This window comes from Bubalus bubalis, chromosome 2, assembly GCF_019923935.1.
Source record: "Bubalus bubalis isolate 160015118507 breed Murrah chromosome 2, NDDB_SH_1, whole genome shotgun sequence".
In the NCBI taxonomy this organism is placed as follows: Eukaryota; Metazoa; Chordata; class Mammalia; order Artiodactyla; family Bovidae; genus Bubalus; species Bubalus bubalis.
Genome location: NC_059158.1, coordinates 7,079,574 through 7,097,920, shown reverse-complemented (window position 1 = coordinate 7,097,920; position 18,347 = coordinate 7,079,574). Strand labels below are relative to the sequence as shown.

The following is an 18,347-nucleotide window of genomic DNA, read 5'->3' as shown; positions in this document are numbered from 1 at the left end:
AGATCCTGCAAGCCATGGGAAATACTCCCAAAACAATGAACTAAATAAGTAAATAAAAACATCTAAATAAATACCTCTAAAGCTTCCATCTGTATGGAGCCAATTAAAAGTTATACTTACCAATCAAAGACTTATGTCGTGTTTTTATTTTTTTATTGATGATGTTGGTCTTTACTTTTATTTTTCTAATTTCTTTATTTTTAATTGGAGGATAACTGCTTTATAATATTGTGCTGGTTTCTGCCATACATCAACATGAATCAGCCATATGTATACATATGCCCACTCCCTCTTGAAACTCCTTCCCACCTCCCACCCCATCCTACCCTTCTAGGTTGTCACATAGCACTGGGTTTGAGCTTCCTGTGTCATTCAGCAAGTTACCACTGGCTATCTGCTTTACATATGGTAATGCGTATGTTTCAATGCCACTTTCTCAATTCATCCCACCCTCTCCTTCCCTCTTTGTGTACACAAGTCTTTTCTCTGTGTCTGCATCTCCATTGCTGCCCTGCAAATAGGTTCATCAGTACCATCTTTCTAGATTGAATATATATATATATATATATATATATATGCATTAATATACAATATTTGTTTTGCTCTTTCTGATTTACTTCACTCTATATAATGGGCTCTAGGTTCATCCACCTCATTAGAACTGACTCAAATGTGTTCCTTTTTATGGCTGAGTAATATTCCATTGTATATATGTGTGGTGTTTTTAAAACATGAAGTTTACAGTTACTTCTCATGCTTTAAAAAGCTGCATTGATTTTCTGAGTTTTTAAACTTGAACCTCCTCCCAAGTATCCCACAGCAATCCAAATCAAAAAGTATGCATTTTAATAAATGAAAAAAGGTGGGAATTAAAATTGGGATTCCAATAGTCACTTGTCTTTACGATGTCCCTCTAGTATTAAAAAAAATTTTTTTTCAGAGATTTTGAACTTCCTTTTGGGCAGGAATTTGATGATATATCGTATTACACTAGAATCATCTAAGTCAGTGAATAAAACATAAACAAAGTTGCTGAACCTAGAAACCTATTGATAAAGATCAGCTCCAAAAATTCCTTTGACAGAAGCAAACACACTTGAGGTGATATAATTTATGACTTCCTGTGAAGCAAGACAGATTCTAGACTTATTTGTGAAAGTTATGAAGTGAACTGAATAGTCTGTGTAAACACAGAGCAGTCAAGTAGCTGCTCCTTGACAGACAGGCCAGGTCTCAGGTTCCCAACCCTGCCCTGTGGCCCTTCAAGACGATCAAAGTCATCCATAGGGATTCTTCCTGGCTAAGGTTCCCACTGAGTGTTTCGGCTTCAATGTCTTTTGATCTCTTCCATGTGAGCCCTCCCTGGCTTCTGCCTGAAACTTCTGGGACTACCCTGGGGCAGGTGCAGAGGGTCCCAGTGCTAGGATGGCACCACCTGTCTAAGTCACATGGTCCTGTCAATTTGAACTCTTAAATATCCCTTGATCTATCTCTGTCATTACTGCTGTAGTTGGATCCACCACTTCTTCCTGATCAATTGCCATAGCCTCCTTTTTATTCTTTTGCCTCTAGACTCACTGCTGAAATCTACCTTACCCACTGCTGCTTTTGTGATCTTTCTGAAATGCCAACGTGAACGTGTCACTCCTCTGTAGAAAGTTCTTCATAGTTCTCTCATTACTGCCTGGTAAGGTTCATAGCTGGGCTATGACCTCAATGATCTAACTTAACACTTCTTATTAATACTTTCCGATCTTTTTCTCTTTAAGCTGTGAGAGAACCATGACTGTCTGTCCTGCTACCCTGTCATTATTCCAGAGCCTTGACACATAATGGATAATTGCTAGCAGGAATATCGCTACCCCATGTCTCATGCTTCTAATTTATGGGCCTTTTTGCTAGCTAATTGAGCTTCTTCTTGGTAGAAACACAAGGGTGCCCTTCTCTCACAACCTGAGGCTAGTTATTATCACTCGTTGTTTATTCACCATTAACCCATTTATATTGTGATTTACCACAGTATTTTTTGGCCTCCAAAATCACTGTTGATGGTGATTGAAGCCATGAAATTAAAAGACGCTTACTCCTTGGAAGGAAAGTTATGACCAACCTAGATAGCATATTCAAAGCAGAGACATTACTTTGCCAACAAAGGTCCGTCTAGTCAAGGCTATGGTTTTTCCAGTGGTAATGTATGGATATGAGAGTTGGACTGTGAAGAAAGCTGAGCGCTGCTTATTTACTTCTATGCAGAGTACATCAGGAGAAATGCTGGGCTGGAAGAAGCACAAGCTGTAATCAAGATTTCCAGGAGAAATATCAATAACCTCAGCTATGCAGATGACACCACCCTTATGGCAGAAAGTGAAGAGGAACTAAAAAGCCTCTTGATGAAAGTGAAAGAGGAGAGTGAAAAAGTTGGCTTAAAGCTCAACATTCAGAAAACTAAGATCATGGCCTCTAGTCCCATCACTTCATGGGAAATAGATGGGGAAACAGTGGAAACAGTGGCAGATTTGAACTGTGGTGTTGGAGAAGACTCTTGAGAGTCCCTTGGACTGCAAGGAGATCCAACCAGTCCATTCTAATGGAGATCAGTCCTGGGTGTTCTTTGGAAGGACTGATGCCAAAGGTGAAACTCCAATACTTTGGCCACTTGATGCAAAGAGCTGACTCATTGGAAAAGACTCTGATGCTGGCAGGGATTGGGGGCAGGAGGAGAAGGGGATGACAGAGAATGAGATGGCTGGACGGCATCACCGACTCGATGGACGTGAGTTTGAGTGAACTTCGGGAGTTGGTGATGGACAGGGAGGCCTGGCCTGCTGCAGTTCATGGGGTCGCAAAGAGTCGGACAACACTGAGCGACTGAACTAAACTGAACACCGTGACTGGTACTAAATTCTTTGAGCGAATGAGTGAAAATGACTTCAGAAGTGTGGCCCAGGAGTTAACATATATCTGAGAAGTTGACCAATATAAAGAATTGCAATCCAGTGCAGTTTTCCCCAGGCAGTACAAAATACAAGGGTTACGAGGCGAACAGTTGGCTTCCTCTTGCTCTTCACAAGCCTGGGAACCAGATTCAATGAATCAGGACTTTATAGAACGAGTGGGAACAAACAAAGGGCAAACAACACAACTTCTTATAAATAAGTGCAAAAGTAATCAGGACTGCCCCAAGCCCCAAATGAAATAGCAGCAAGAGCAGAACTCCAGCAGCTTCCAGGCGTTCCCGGAGGCCCCGCCCCTCGGAGGCGAGCTCAGCGCCCATGGGCGGGGCCTTCCCGCTCAGCCCCGCCCCATGGGCGGGGTGTAAGCGGGCGGGCGGCGCGGGGGCAGACGCACGCCCGCCGTTTCCTAGGAGATGGAACACACAGGAAGACTGAGCTTCACAAGGGAGCGAACGAGGTAAGCGGCCGGCGCGGGCAGGTAATCCCGAGCGGGCAGAGGGGCGGCCACCGTCCGTCCGACCCGAGCCTGTCCTGCGAGGTGGCCCGGCATGTCCCCTGGGCGCCCTGTCCTACCGGGGCGGACCTCTGCTGAGAGAAGGGGCCTGGACCCCGGTAGGGGTGGGTGACTGGAGGGAGAAGGACTCGGAGAGGGGCGGGGCTGGCCGGCGGGGACGATCTACCTGCTCCCAGCGCGGTGAGTTTGCTCCGAAGCGCCCCTGGCCACTTTCCTGCGCCCCTAGACGGCGGGGTTCAGTCCTGGGTTGGAGGATGACAGTGGGCATCCTTCAGCCTCGGAGACCCTCACCCCCGAACCTCGGACCTAGAGTCTCCCATCGTACCCCCTCACCCCGGACCTCCGCTTCTCCCTTTAGTGCCTGGGCTGGAGGGGACACTACTTTGAGAAGTGAGGGGGCGGGACCGGGTCTCGAGAAGGTAGCGGAATTGAGTTCAGAACTGTTACAAAAATGAAAAAGGAGGAAAGAGGAAAGAGAAACTGGGTCCAAATTCAGTGCATCCCAAACCGCTCCCAGGTAAAAGCAGAATCCAGGCGCAGGGTGGACCAGCGGGCCCCCCGGGCCCCCCACGCCGAGCCCGCAGCTGCGGTCGGCGGGACACACGGGTCCCCCGGAACCACCCGTTTCCGCAGGCCGGCGGGACTGTGCACCCTGAGTCTTAAGGGCCCTGGTTTGCTGGGAGCGGGGGTCGGGGCGGGCTGGAATATCAGAAATCAGAGCGTCAGGGAACGAAAACTGCTTCCTGACTTGCAATAAGACAGGCACTTAGTTTAAGGACAGAGTTGGAGTCGGGGGAGGGGAGGCAATAAAAGTGGCTTTTTATAAGGTGTTTGTAATCTCAACTCTAAACGGAAAGAAATGTATGTAATTGTGTTTAATCTTTAAATGATCAGGCAATTGTTCTAACTGTAACGGAATTCTCATAGAGTCAAAGGTATCGGAGTTATTTTAATCAGAAAAACAATCCCTAGAGTGGAAATAGTAATGGAGTCAAAAGTTACTTTCCAGCCTTTCCGCCTGTCTTTACCGTCCCCATCCTCCCAACCTCCATCTCCGCCGAGTGACCTAGTGACCTGAAAAGGAGAGACCCTTCTCTCCGCCCAAGGAGGCCACCTTCTGCCTGGGCAAGGCAGAAGCTGGCTTTGGGCAAAGGTGTTTGATCTATTTGTTGGGGAGGGGTTTTATTTATTTATTTGGGGGGTGGGGGTTGGTTTTGCTTCGTTTTAAAACAGTTTGTGAATATTAGCACAGAGCACCATGCTTTTATTTTTAAAACACAAAATCTTTGTTTTCCCATTGCAAAAGCTCCCCTTTTAATTTCTGTAAACGTATGACTTGGTTGGCTTGAAAACTTTTTTCTGTTTTGCTTTTTAAACAACTTAATGATTTTTATGGCATTACTTTAAAAACAAACAAACGTTAATTCCAGCCTTAGAGTAATAACATTACAGCAGATTGTACCACAGCAAATTGAAGACGAGCAGAGGTTATCTGCTCAGTGATTGGGCAGACACAGATTTTACCCTCTATTTGCCCTTTCTCTTAATCGTCTTTAATCCTTTCTAAATCCCTTATTAGCTGGTAGAAGCTGTTGAGAATAAAGCTCCAGTTTACAGGAGTTGTGCACTTAGCTAAAAATAAGACAACTAGAATGGGAGAGAAATGGTAAGAATATTTATATAATGTAAGCCTGTGATTGAGCCTCTCAATAAATGTTTTTTTCCTTAAACCAGAATATACGGTGTGTATAACTCGTAAGAAAGTACTGTAGCTTGATTGTAGAAAATTCCAAGTTCCTAACAATTCTGTTAAATTAATTGAGGATCATAGTTAAATTACATTTACTTGTGTTATGCCTTGTTGCATCCATGTTGAAATATATACATGGAAATATTCATGTGCAAAAGAAATCATATTAATACACCCCTATTTTGCAGAATTAGCTTCCAGGGGTCCACAGAGAAGACCTGTTGTTGGGAAAGGTTGAGGGCAGGAGGAGGAGGGGGCAACAGAAGACGAGATGGCTGGATAGCATCACCAACTCAAAGGACATGAATTTGAGCAAACTCCGGGAGATAGTGAAGGCAGGGAAGCCTGGTGTGCTCCATGGGGTTGCAAAGAGTTGGACACGACTTAGTGACTGAACAACACAACAACAGAGAAGAATATACGTAGTTTGCAGAGAAATATCATTGAATGTGAACTGGGGACCTATAGGCAGTCTGTCTTTTAAATTACATATACTGCTTATTGACTGGTAAATCAGTTTAGGATCTTCCTATGCTACACTGATAAGAACAGTTGTTTATGTGCTATCAATGAGTAGATGCTGTGCTGTGCTTCGCTAAGTCGCTTCAGTCATGTCTGACTCCTTGTGACCCTATGGACTGTAGCTCGCCAGGCTCTCTGGCCATGGGATTCTCCAGGCAAGAATACTGGAGTGGGTTGCTGTGCCCTTCTCCAGGGGATCTTCCCAACCCAGGGATGGAACCTGCATCTCTTGAGTCTCCTACATTGGCAGTTCTCTACCACTAGCGCCACCTGGAAAGCCCCTCAGTGAGTAGGTACATGGGAGTAATTTTACAAACCCTTTATACATCTATGCCTGTCTACATTGGGCCATTATCCTTGTTTTCAGGGGGATAAGGAGATAGCTGGAATGGTCAGCTTCTCACCCTGGACAACTGATTACTTTGTAATTACGATGACTCAAGAGAGACCTTTCTGATGCTTTGTTTGGGAGCATAGTATGTAAACTTGTGTAAACTCCAGTTGTCTTGGAACCACACATCAGACTTTTTAAAATCCATGTGATACCCATAATCTTCACCCCCTCAAACAAAAGAAGCCGAGAAACGGCCGTGTACCTCTTTTATTTTTCCCTGAGTGTAAGTATCCTATGCTACAGCACTTGAAACAAACTGTGTTTCCAGTGTTTTTTCTTTTTTTGGAAGACTTGGAGTGAGGTTTCTACTACAGCCACTCCAAAACAAAAACAAGAACAAACAGCTGGGCTTCCAAGCTGGAGCAGGAAGGCATCAGTGGTCTGCTGTGCTGTAATGGTGTTGGTGGTGTTATGGTTGATGCTCTTTACAATGGAAGAGAAAGAGGCAGTTTATTCCACTTTTGCAGGTGGTTGAGCCATTGCAAGGTGAAATTTCCACGTTTCTGGCACCCCTTATTTCTGAAATTCTCTCCCAACCTGGGCAGCTCCCTCTTCACTCCTTTATCTTTTGTCCCTTTCTAGAGGTGCCTATCGGAGAAGGCGATGGCACCCCACTCCAGCACTCTTGCCTGGAAAATTCCATGGACGGAGGAGCCTGGTAGGCTGCAGTCCTGATGCAGGACTGCATCAGGTCCTGCATCTCTAAGAGTCTCTAAGGTCTCTAAGAGTCGGACTCGACTGAGTGACTTCTCTTTGACTTTTCAGTTTCATGCATTGGAGAAGGAAATGGCAACCCACTCCAGTGTTCTTCCCTGGAGAATCCCAGGGACGGGAGAGCCTGGTGGGAGGCCGTCTATGGGGTCATGCAGAGTCGGACACAACTGAAGCGACTTAGCAGCAGCAGCAGGAGTGCCTATAATCACCGTCTACCTCTTAGACCCTCAATGTTTGTCCTCACTTAGGTGTTACCATGAAAATAATCTGTTGCATATGCAGCAGATTTGCAAAGAAAAGATGCTGCTATTTATCCCATTAAAATTTAATTCAGTAACTTGGGGGTGGGGTAAAAATAATAACTTTCTTAACGAACTCCAATTAGACTCCCTTCTCCCCCACTCACTCACTCTGCCTTCACTGTTTCTGGCCTAATTTTTCAGCGTCCTTCCAGGTGATCTGCATGAGCCAGATCTAGCCCCACGGCGTAGTCGGGGTGGGGAGACCTCTGTGTACTCTTCAGGTTGTTTATAGCATCTTGCTGTGTTGGGGTGAGGAGTTAGGCATCTTTAGGGGGTGGTGGGGGTGGGCAGCCTTCATTGTGGGTTAGATTCTACATGGTTTGGGAGTGAAGAGAGGTGGTTCTTCTAGCTGCATCAGTGATTGTAGTAGCTAGCAAGGATGGGTTGTTTAGAAGTTGGGGACCGCACTGAAAAACCAAACAGCTACAAGCTAATGCAACTATTAGACTAACTCCATCACTGATTCTCTTGATTGATCCTAGGCCATTTAATCCCTCTGCCTTTTTATTGTACATTGTTACTGTTATGATGAACACTGTGGCCTTTTGGACAGATTTATTCTCTGTATTGTTACTTAACCAGAAAGAATTGGTAAACCTCTGAAGAGCACATTTCCTTAAAAGACCTTAAATAGTGAAGCTAGAAAAGAATGTCAAGCAAACAGTAGATGAACTCCCTGGTGGTTCAGTGGTTAGGACTTGGCACTTTGGCTGCCAAGGCCCTGGGTTCCATCCCTGGTCAGGGAACTAAGATCCTGCAAGCCATGTGGTGCAGCCAAAAAAAAAAAGAGTGTCAAGCAGTTTAACGTCTGATAATAAACTGAAAAATACTGATTTAATAAAATTCTAAATGATCAGAAGGAATACATTTTATAGCCCATGTTTTGTTTAATCATAGCACCAAACAAACCCCTTCTGCATCTAAGAATACAGCCTTGTAGCAGGATGATAAATTTTTTAAAGCAATATAAGAATGATAAACAGGTATTACCAAATAAACCCCAAAAGAGCTTTCAAAATTATCTTTCCTTACCTAGATAATGGAAAAATTAAGGAAACCAAATACACATTTTAGTCAGGAACCGTGCAGGGGGATGTTGCCTTTCTCTATGTTAATGCCCTCGTGTTTAGAACCTGTGTCTATGTATAATGTAAAGACCACTTGCAAAAGAACTTCATTTTCAGGCAAATGGAGAAGCATTTCCTGGGATTTGTTGACACCATTTGCTAAGACATAACTGAGCCAGATGATCAGATCAGATCAGATCAGATCAGTCGCTCAGACGTGTCCGACTCTTTGTGACCCCATGAATCGCAGCACGCCAGGCCTCCCTGTCTATCACCAACTCCCGGAGTTCACTCAGACTCAGTCCATCGAGTCAGTGATGCCATCCAGCCATCTCATCCTCTGTCGTCCCCTTCTCCTCCTGCCCCCAATCCCTGCCAGCATCAGAGTCTTTTCCAATGAGTCAACTCTTCACATGAGGTGGCCAAAGTACTGGAGTTTCAGCTTCAGCATCATTCCTTCCAAAGAAATCCCAGGGCTGATCTCCTTTAGAATGGACTGGTTGGATCTCCTTGCAGTCCAAGGGACTCTCAAGGGTCTTCTCCAACACCACAGTTCAAAGGCATCAATTCTTCCAGATGAAGGAACCACTAAATAGAAATGGAATTTACTATTGAGATCTCTTTGTCAAGATCCTGGCCACAGAGTCAGTGTGGCCTAAACTACTCAAGCGCCTTTGAAGGGGTTGCTATCTGTAATGAAGTAAAATAAATAACAAACGAAAGCACACTCCCTGTTATTTAAAAGCCCCACAGGTCCTTCCAGAGCTTCCTGTGGACAGATGTGTCCCGTATAAAGGGAACTGCGTCGTTCAGTGCACTTCTCTGCTGTGCTTCCGCAGAAAAGCCTATTTTTGGAAGCCTTGGGTACTTTGACAATTACAATGTATTCTTGTTGCTCCTACAGTTCTGCGTCTAATAGAGAAGGAATTTCTGTCACTTTATTTTGTGGAAGTAGTGCTACAGTCGGAGAAGGCAATGGCACCCCACTCCAGTACTCTTGCCTGGAAAACCCTATGGATGGAGGGGCCTGGTGGGCTGCAGTCCATGGGGTTGCTAGGAGTCAGACACGACTGTGCGACTTCACTTTCACTTTTCACTTTCATGCATTGGAGAAGGAAATGGCAACCCACTCCAGTGTTCTTGCCTGGAGAATCCCAGGGACAGGGAGCCTGGTGGGCTGCCGTCTATGGGGTCGCACAGAGTCGGACACGACTGAGTGACTTAGCAGCAGCAGCAGTGCTACAGTGAAAGAAAAATAATCATTGATTGAAGCATCAGATTATAAAAGGCATTTAAATTTTATTTTTTTGGCTGAACCACACCACTTGTTGGATCTTAGTTCCCCAACCATGGATGGAACTCAGACTCCTGACAGCAAAAGCACAGTGTCTAACCACTGGACCTCCAGGGAATTCCCTATAAAAGGCATTTTAAAACAAACTATGTCCTTCCATAGTGCCAAATGTTTTTACCTTCTGCAGCTAAGATACAGCCTTGTAGCAGGAGGATAGATTTTTGAAAGCAACATAAGTATGATAAACAGGTATGAAATGAGAAATTGTTCCTTGAAAGCTGAATTGAGACAGAAGAGTAGGAGGAAATTATTGAACACAGTTGTAATGAAGGAGGTACTCTGGCATTATGTGCTTTGGTTTTGTTTTGTTTTGTTTTTTAAATTGTGATAATAAAATCAGAACCTGTCAAAACCTGTACCCTTCTAATATATACACATCCACAACCCCTTTTCTGTAGTTTTGAAATCCACAAAGCTCTGAAAGATGAATTTTCAGAAATTAATTTGTGGAAATTCATTTGCAATAAAATACGACCCGAACTATGCGAGGCCACTTATGGTCTTCATTCTTTTGCTTAGTGTGCTTCTCGTACATTTTTCCGCAGGCACATTAAGCTGCTCTTTGGGAGATGTTATGTACCCTCCTTCTTTTCTGTGGTTGGTGATTTAGTCGCTAAGCCAAGTCTGACTCTTTTGACACCATGGACTGTAGCCTACCAGGCTCCTCTGTCCATGGAATTTTCCAAGCAAGAATACTGCAGTGGGTTGCCATTTCCTTCTCCAGGGGATCTTCCTGACCCAGGGATCAAACCTGGGTCTCGTGTTTCAGGTGGATTCTTTACCCCTGAGCTAGCAGGGAAACCCTCTATTTCTTTTCTAAAATATGCAAGTACCTGGATACCAAACACATCTGGCCCAGGAATTTCACATAAGGGATTGCGGTCCAAATTAAACATGATGCAAAAATTGATTCTAAGAATGGATATAGTGGAGAATCTGATTTTCCACAGTCTGATGTGGACTCATATAGATTCTATTGCTGCTGTGTCATTCAGTTGTGTCCGACTCTTTGCGACCCCATGAACTGTAGCCCACCAGGCTCCTCTGTCCATGGGGATTCTCCAGGCAAGAATACTAGAGCGGGTTGCCATGCTTTCCTCCAGGGGATCTTCCCAACCCAGGGATTGAACCCAGGTCTCCCGCATTGCAGGCGGATTCTTTACCAACTGAGCTACCCGGGAAGCCCATAGATTCTATTATAGTCAGTTAAAAAAAAAAAAAAGGAGTCACAAACATCATTAAGTCAGTGTTTATTGGGTTCAGTTTCATTACATGGTACCGTGTATTAATAAATGAAGCATTCTGCAGTGATTTTCATCAGTCTGTCATATGTGAACGTCATTCCACATGGCACAAGTGATTTGTTGGCACGTGCTTAACAATTTGTCTTATATCTTACAGTTTTCCTAGGTTACCAGTACATTTTTGGAAGCGATTCTTTAATGAACATTCCTTTTATTCTTGTTTTTTTCTACAGGGTGTTCATAAGAATGGAAGCACCGTTTCCTTGCCAGATTCCTTACTGCTGTATCTTATGAACCTACAGAATCTTGGGGAAGAACCTGTATTTAATGATGACAAAACCTGTCACCAGTGTAGCAACAACGGTCTAAGGGCAGAAACGAGTGAAAATAAAAGACGCGTTTATATTTATATACAACAAAGACGTCATTTCCCGTGGACAGCCTGCGCCGCATCATTCTTCCGAGATGAACCGGTACACGACCATGAGACAGCTGGGGGACGGCACGTACGGGAGCGTGCTCATGGGCAAGAGCAACGAGTCCGGGGAGCTGGTGGCCATCAAAAGGTACCGCGGGCGACCCTGCCACGTTCACCCGTCTTTCTGTTCCTCTCCTTTGCTTGCTTGAGAACCTATACAAGCGCAGAGAGAAGTCTGGTCCAGACCCCACGCTTGGTAGGCCATCGTGGAATGCCATTCTGGAGACAGCACTGCGAAAAAGGAGTTCTGCTGGTCCCCACGTATATGAGTTTAATTTTCTGGTTTGTCCAGCAAAAAATATAAGGGCTCTGCTTTTTGAAAAAAATGTATTTATTTTTAATTGGAGGGTAATTGCTTTACAAGGTTGTGTTGGTTTCTGCCATACATCAGCATGACTCAGCCATAAGTGTGCATATGGTCCCTCTGTCTTGCACCTCCCTCCCACTCCCAAGGGCATCCCACCCTCTAGGTTGTCCCAGGGCACCAGGTTGAGCTCCCTGTGTTACACAGCAGCTTCCCATTAGTTATCTATTTAGGGCTCTGCTTCTTATGCATGATAAATCTGAACTGAGACTGAAGGTAATGCTTAGAATTCTCTTTTAGCACTTAAAGTGGAGTACAGAGTAGAGCTTATTATTTCTTTAAAACAACAGGCCTCAAAATCAGATGGTATTCATAATATCAAATTGAGTTCTGAATGGCATATGGTATTTCCCCGAGCTTATTGATGAAATAGAGGAATTAGTAACTTAATTATTTCTTTAATCTACTGTATTTGATATCTATCATATGTTAAAAAAAATTACCCCAAAGCTTAGTGATTTAAGACAAGAACAAATATTTATTAATTCATGGTTTCTGTGGGTCAGGAATTTAGGAGCAGTTCAGCTGTGGTTCCGGCTCCAGGTCTCTCTGCCGTGTTGGTAGAGGTCGGCCAAGGTCACAGTCGTCTGCAGGCTGGGCCAGGGCCTGAGTACGCACTTGCAAGCTGGTTCGCCGTGTCAGTTTGCTGGGGCTGCTCTCACCAAGTACCCCAGACTGGGTGGTTTAAGCTACGTATTTATTTTCCCACAGTCTGGAGGCTGGAAGTGTGAGAGCGAGCTGTTGGCAGGCTTGGTTTCCCCTGAGACCCCTCTCTTCAGCTTGCAGACAGTTCTCTTCTCCCCCGTGTGTTCACCTGGTCTTCCGTCTGTGTGTGTCTGGGTCCTAATCTCCTCTTCCTATAAGGACACAGTAATATCAAATTAGGACCCATCCCAAAGGCCTCAGTTAACCTTAATTACCTCTGTAAAGTCTGTCTCCAAATGCAGTCATTCTCCGAGGTACCGAGAGGTTAGGACTTCAAGATGCAGATTTGGGGGGACACAGTGTGGCTCAGACTGGACTTCTGTATGTGCCAGTTTAAGCACAGGCTGGTTGGCTTAAACGGTAAGGATTTATTGAGACAGTTGGGAGGTTACAAGTCTGAAATCAAGGTGTCAGCAGGGTTGGTTCCTGCTGAGGGCTGGGAGGAAGGGATCTCTCCTAGGCCTTTTTCCTTGGCTTATCGATGGCATTTGCTCTCCATGTGCCTCCCACATCAGCTTCCCCTGATGCATATTTCTTTGTCCAAATTTCTTCTTTTTATATAAAGACAAATTTATATAAAGATAATTTCTCTCTATATGGGGTTCTACAGATCGTCACTTGAATGTTCTCATGACATGGTAGCTGGCTTCCACTGCAACAAGTCTTGGAAACTGATTACCACTTCAACCAAAGGATGATCATCCAAAATTTAAATGCTTTAACAAACATTTATCAAATGTTAAAAACTTTACAATATCATGATCTAAAATCTTACCTACATAAGGAAATCCTTTTATAAAGTATTGTCAAATAGCCATTAGTATCGCGTAAGCAAATGTAGACTGAACGGGCTTCCCGGGCGGCGCTAGTGGTAAAGAAACCTCCGCCAGTGCAGGAGACTTAAGAGATGTGGGTTTGATCCTGAGTTGGGAAGATTCCCCTGGATGAGGGCACTGCAACCCACTCCAGCATTCTTGCCTGGAGAACCCCATGGACAGAGGAGCCTCATGAGCAAAGGGTTGGATACGACTAAAGTGACTTAGCATGCTTACATAACTGAAATGAAAAACGGGAATAAAAAGAAATTTCCCTGACCTGAAAGGTGAAATATTACAGATACTTCCCGTAAAGTTGGTTTTAAGACCAGTATGCCTGTTGTATCCCATACCGATCAAGATTGTACTGGAGACCCTAACTGGTGCAATAAGAGAAAAAAGTAATAAATAGGGTTTAAGTATCAGGCAAAATGAGATGAAATCATTCTTAGTTATAGGTTAAGTGATTATGTAAATTCACAAAAATACTTCATTACATACAAATAAATTTATGTGCAAAAATATCTTTAAAAGGACTGGAAAGATTTACAATAAAATCCATGAATAAAATCCATGAATGCTTCTAGGGAGAGAGGGATAAGAAAATGAGAATGAGGGTTGGGTCTTATGGTATCATCTTGGAAGACTTCCCACAGAAAATGAGATCTTGAGAATGAGAAAAAGCTATCAAGAGGAGAGGGAAGCATAGCCAGGCTTTAAGGATATGTATGAAGGATATGCATGTATGAAGCCCTAGAAGCAGGAGAGATTTTCCTTTGGGAAATTTTACTGTAGGTCACTGGTAAGAAACCTTGTAGTATCTGCTGCCATTTCAGGAAAAAAAAGCAAAAAAAAAAAATAAAAAGCTATACCATGGTCCTTCTAGGGGCTGGTGATAAGACCCTCTCACTTCATTAAATTAACAAATATTTATTAAGTCCTGTGTCCTTTAAAGACCTGAGGGGCAGTTCCATTCCAGAGGGTCTCCTGTTTGTGGGACAGTTCCTCAGGAGCCCCACCTGTGGGTTTCAAAACCCATCAAGCCACCATTTAGTGAATATCTATTGAGACTTAAACTGTGTCACAAAAACTGATCAGGCAGGTGGCGGTGTCCTCAGAGAGCTTGCTGCTGTGCTTGAGGAGAGGGGACAAGGTCTAAACGTAATAATTTAACTATATGGTATGTAAGAAGGTGGTCAGCGCTATGGGAGAAAAAGCAGAACAGGAAAGGTGACCTCAGAGCCCTGAAAGCCAGTTTCTGGCGTTCAAGGAATAAGAATCAGCCTGAGGTGAAAGTTCTCTCCATTCTTCTAACCAGCCAAGCTCTTTCCAGCTGTCTTTCTCTGGCTGGCATGTTCTGTCTTGCAGGTCTCATCTGAAACACTGCCTCATCACAAAGGCCTGAGGCCTGGCCAGTTTATCTCATGATCCTCAAAGCTGATCTGTATGTCTATTTTGTGTTAACTAAAGTCGATTTCCTGTGAGATGCGAAGCACGGGTAACCATCCCCGATTTCATCATCCGGGCATGTAGTAGGTGTTGGATGAATAAATAAATGGAAGAGAAGCTGGCAGGGAGTCTAAAAGGAATTCTAACTAATTGGTTTAACTTCTTACAATTAAATGAATTTCTTTAAATTGGTCTAAGAAATTGCGATAATTGTTTTGTGAAGAAACGTCTATATTTGTTGCATATAGATACCTGTATCACTTAAAGGTAGTATTGATAAGAAGCAGTAACTGTTGAGGAGAAAGTAGCATGTTAGTAAATGTGGATTGCAGCTGGTACAGATTTTTCAGAATAAACGTTTCAGTTTGTACTAAATTTTGAAAAAGAACTTGAATATGTTAACTAGCCTCTAAAGGTTGGATTAAAAATTCTATAATTATTTTTTAATTTAATATAATTTAATTTTATAAATAAATAAATTAATTTAATTTAATAATAAAAATAATTTATTTAAAAATAATAATTATATTTTAAATATATTTAAAAATTATATAATTATTTAATTCTATAATTATATTAGTTTTAAGAATCATAGAGATTATATGTACAGTTTTGGATAGATCTGATCACTTGATGAAAATACTTTTATACTGTATTTGAATTGATTTGTGTTTTATTTCAAATTGAGCACTGTGCTGGACTTTCTTCATTTCAGAAAGACATTTATGGCTATAGTACTGAAAAGTATCTTTTGGTAATTCAGTAAGCCCTCAATTTTTAGCACCTGAATACATATAAGTGAAATTCGGATTCACTAAGAGTATTTTAGGAGTAATAGCAGTGATGCCCTTCTTATCTCATTGTAGCCAACCACAGATACTGGTGGGGCTTCCCTGCTGGCTCAGATGGTAAAGCGTCTGCCTGCAATGCGGGAGACCCAGGTTCGATCCCTGGGTTGGGAAGATCCCCTGGAGAAGGGAATGGCAACCGATTCCAATACCCTTGCCTGGAAAACCCCATGGACAGGGGAGCCTGGTAGGCTACAGTTCATGGGGTCGCAATGAGTCGGACACGACTGAGCGGCTTCACTTTCACAGATATTTGGTAAAAATAGGAACATCTAATATTTACTGAGTCCTGACCTAAGCCTTTTACAATAAGCTTCTCTTATGCAGCGGTTTCTACGCTATAGCTAAGGAATCTGCGGCATGGAGGGTCATTAGGTAATTTGTCCAAGAAGTGACACAGCCATGAGCCTGCTGAAGTGGCCTTGAGATGCGCAGAATGGAGATGATCTGCTTTTAAGGAGGAGGGAAGACAGATACACAGCCTGCCTGAAGCAGACTAATAATAGACTGAGAAAGCCTGCAGTGTGATTTGTGTCTTCACACCCTCCGTCCCCAGGCACTAAACTTTTCTTTTTTAATTTCAGAATGAAGAGAAAGTTCTATTCTTGGGATGAATGTATGAACTTGAGAGAAGTTAAGGTAAAACCCCAGAGATGAAAAGAACCTGAGAAGACCTCAGTTCTACCTCACACGTCTCTCATTTCCGAGGATGGTAGCTAAGGAGACTGTTTCGTTCTCTGTCGGAAGCAGACCAAAAATAATTCTATTTCTTATGTGTGTCTTTATCTTCCTAATTTCTCATCAGAATGTCAGTGGAGAGCAGAAAATACCTGTACCCTCACATTTGAAAGTACACTCACTTTTTTAATGCCAGTGATCTCCATTTATTATTTATTTTTTCTAAACTTTTGATTTTGTATTAGGCTATAGCCAGTTAACAAACAATGTTGTGACAGGTTCAGGTGGACAGCAGAGGGACTCAGCCACATAAATACATGTATATGTATGTGTATTCTCCCCCAAACCTCCCCTCCCATCCAGGCTGCCAAATAACATTGAGCAGAGTTCCCTGTGCTCTACAGGAGGTCCTTGCTGGTTATCCATTTTAAATATAGCCGTGAAAGTACACTCTCACTTTTAAAAGAGCGTTTTAATTCATACTATCAACGGAAAGACAGTTTTTTAAATTATCACATACCATTTCTTTATATTTTATGTGTACAATGTGGATACATTTTTGGAGACTTTTGCATGGAATTGCACACAGGTTAAGTCAGAAGAAAGGTTAAACCTATTTAATGACCAAGAAAAAAAAAAAAGTTGACAGACTGAAATGCTTGATAGCTATTGTTGACCTGGTTTCTTTCTGCACTTATATTCATTCCTTAAACAATCACTGCTTACTTTAAGATTTTACTTCTTTATTTTTGGCTGTGCTGGGTCTTTGTTGCTGTTCGGGCTTGCTCTGGCTGCGGCAAGCGAGGACTCCTCACTACTTGTGGGTGCATGGACTTCTCCTTGCAGTGGCTTCTCTCATTGCAGAGCACAGGCACCAGGGTGCTCGGGCTTCGGTAGTTGCAGCTCCTGGGCTCCAGAGCACCGGCTCCGTAGTCATGCTGCACAGGCTTAGCTGCTCCTTGGCACGTGGGCTCTTCCCAGACCCGGGATCGAACCTACGTATCCTGGTTCCCAGACAGATTCTTTACCCCTAAGCCACCAGGGAAGCCCTTTCTGCTTACTCTAAATAGGTGTTCTAAGATGTTTTTAAGATGTGTAAAATATTATAGGTATTAAAACATAATTCATTAACGAATTTAGAAGAAATGAAAAATTATGTAATTATCCTACCTAGCATTGTTGAGATTTTGCCAGATTCGGTACCTTTGCCTTAACAATTTTTCATATTTACTTGCTCTGTTGCAGTCTCTGAAGAAACTTAATCATGCCAATGTGATCAAACTGAAAGAAGTTATCAGAGAAAATGACCATCTTTATTTTATATTTGAATATATGAAAGAAAACCTCTATCAATTAATGAAAGACAGGTATGTCTTTATGAAAATTAAGTTTTGCCTTACTGTCTCCTCCCTCAGTCCCTTAGGAGCCCTTTCAATATATCCCACTTTGCAATATACAGGTCCAAGGGGTAGCTCTAAATTAGCTGTTATCTTTGTGAAAGGATAATGTCTAATTGGAGAAGAACCATCATTTTTCTGTTGTAATCTCTTAGAAGTCAAGATAAATATTTCATATAAACACACTATCTATAGTTTTTGAAACAAAATCTATAGTTTAATACTCAGTAATAAAGCTGGCCTTGGGCAAAACTGAGAAGAGCATCTACCTTGCTCTCCCATGCCTCTTGTGAAGATTAATTAAGGAATGGAGGAAAGAATGAAGTTGGTTTTAAGAAAGGACCTAATAAACTGGTTCATTAGAATGCTTAAGTGAACGACAACAACGTGTTACCAACACCAGGAAAATTCTCCTTTTAAACATACAGACAGGATCTCTAAACAAGGGCAGTTTTCAGTCATGTGCCATGAGCGTGGAAACAACTCATGGTAGCTACTGATCACATCTGGATTTTAATGTCCATTTTGCCTGTCTTTAAAGCCAGAGGCGTTCAGCAAAAGATCCTAAAATATGAGATGAATTTCCCAGTGGATTGATGCTGATTTCTCTCTCTCTGTTTCTTCCACCCACATACACACACACACACACTTTCTCAATTTCTAAGGATGAAGATTGAATTTTTCTTTAATCCTATTTTTCCTTCTTTCAAAAATACTGAATATATGTTATGTTCCAGGCTGATAGCATTATGACATTAATAGCAGTTAAAAGTAAAGAAAACCTCTACCTCTCAAATC

General features: G+C 42.8%; 1 protein-coding gene and 2 non-coding genes across 6 annotated transcripts in view; all 3 read left to right on the top strand.

Moving 5' to 3' along the window:
- The first annotated feature begins 3,337 nt into the window (after window positions 1-3,337).
- The window catches only part of MAK (male germ cell associated kinase), a 50,137-nt gene continuing 35,127 nt past the window's right edge, over window positions 3,338-18,347 (top strand). For 3 of the 4 annotated variants that reach the window (XM_044926983.2, XM_025265683.3, XM_045162474.1), the window contains exons 1-4: window positions 3,420-3,566; window positions 11,049-11,381; window positions 16,059-16,113; window positions 17,398-17,519. In XM_044926983.2, the coding sequence (XP_044782918.2) occupies window positions 11,281-11,381; window positions 16,059-16,113; window positions 17,398-17,519 (278 nt within the window). In that variant the 5' untranslated portion in view covers window positions 3,420-3,566; window positions 11,049-11,280. The other variant, XM_025265681.3, reaches the window with a different exon arrangement.
- TRNAQ-UUG lies at window positions 7,824-7,896 on the top strand. The gene has a single exon. It is a non-coding gene; the product is annotated as a tRNA-Gln (tRNA).
- On the top strand, window positions 15,517-15,588 carry TRNAC-GCA. Its single transcript has one exon. It is a non-coding gene; the product is annotated as a tRNA-Cys (tRNA).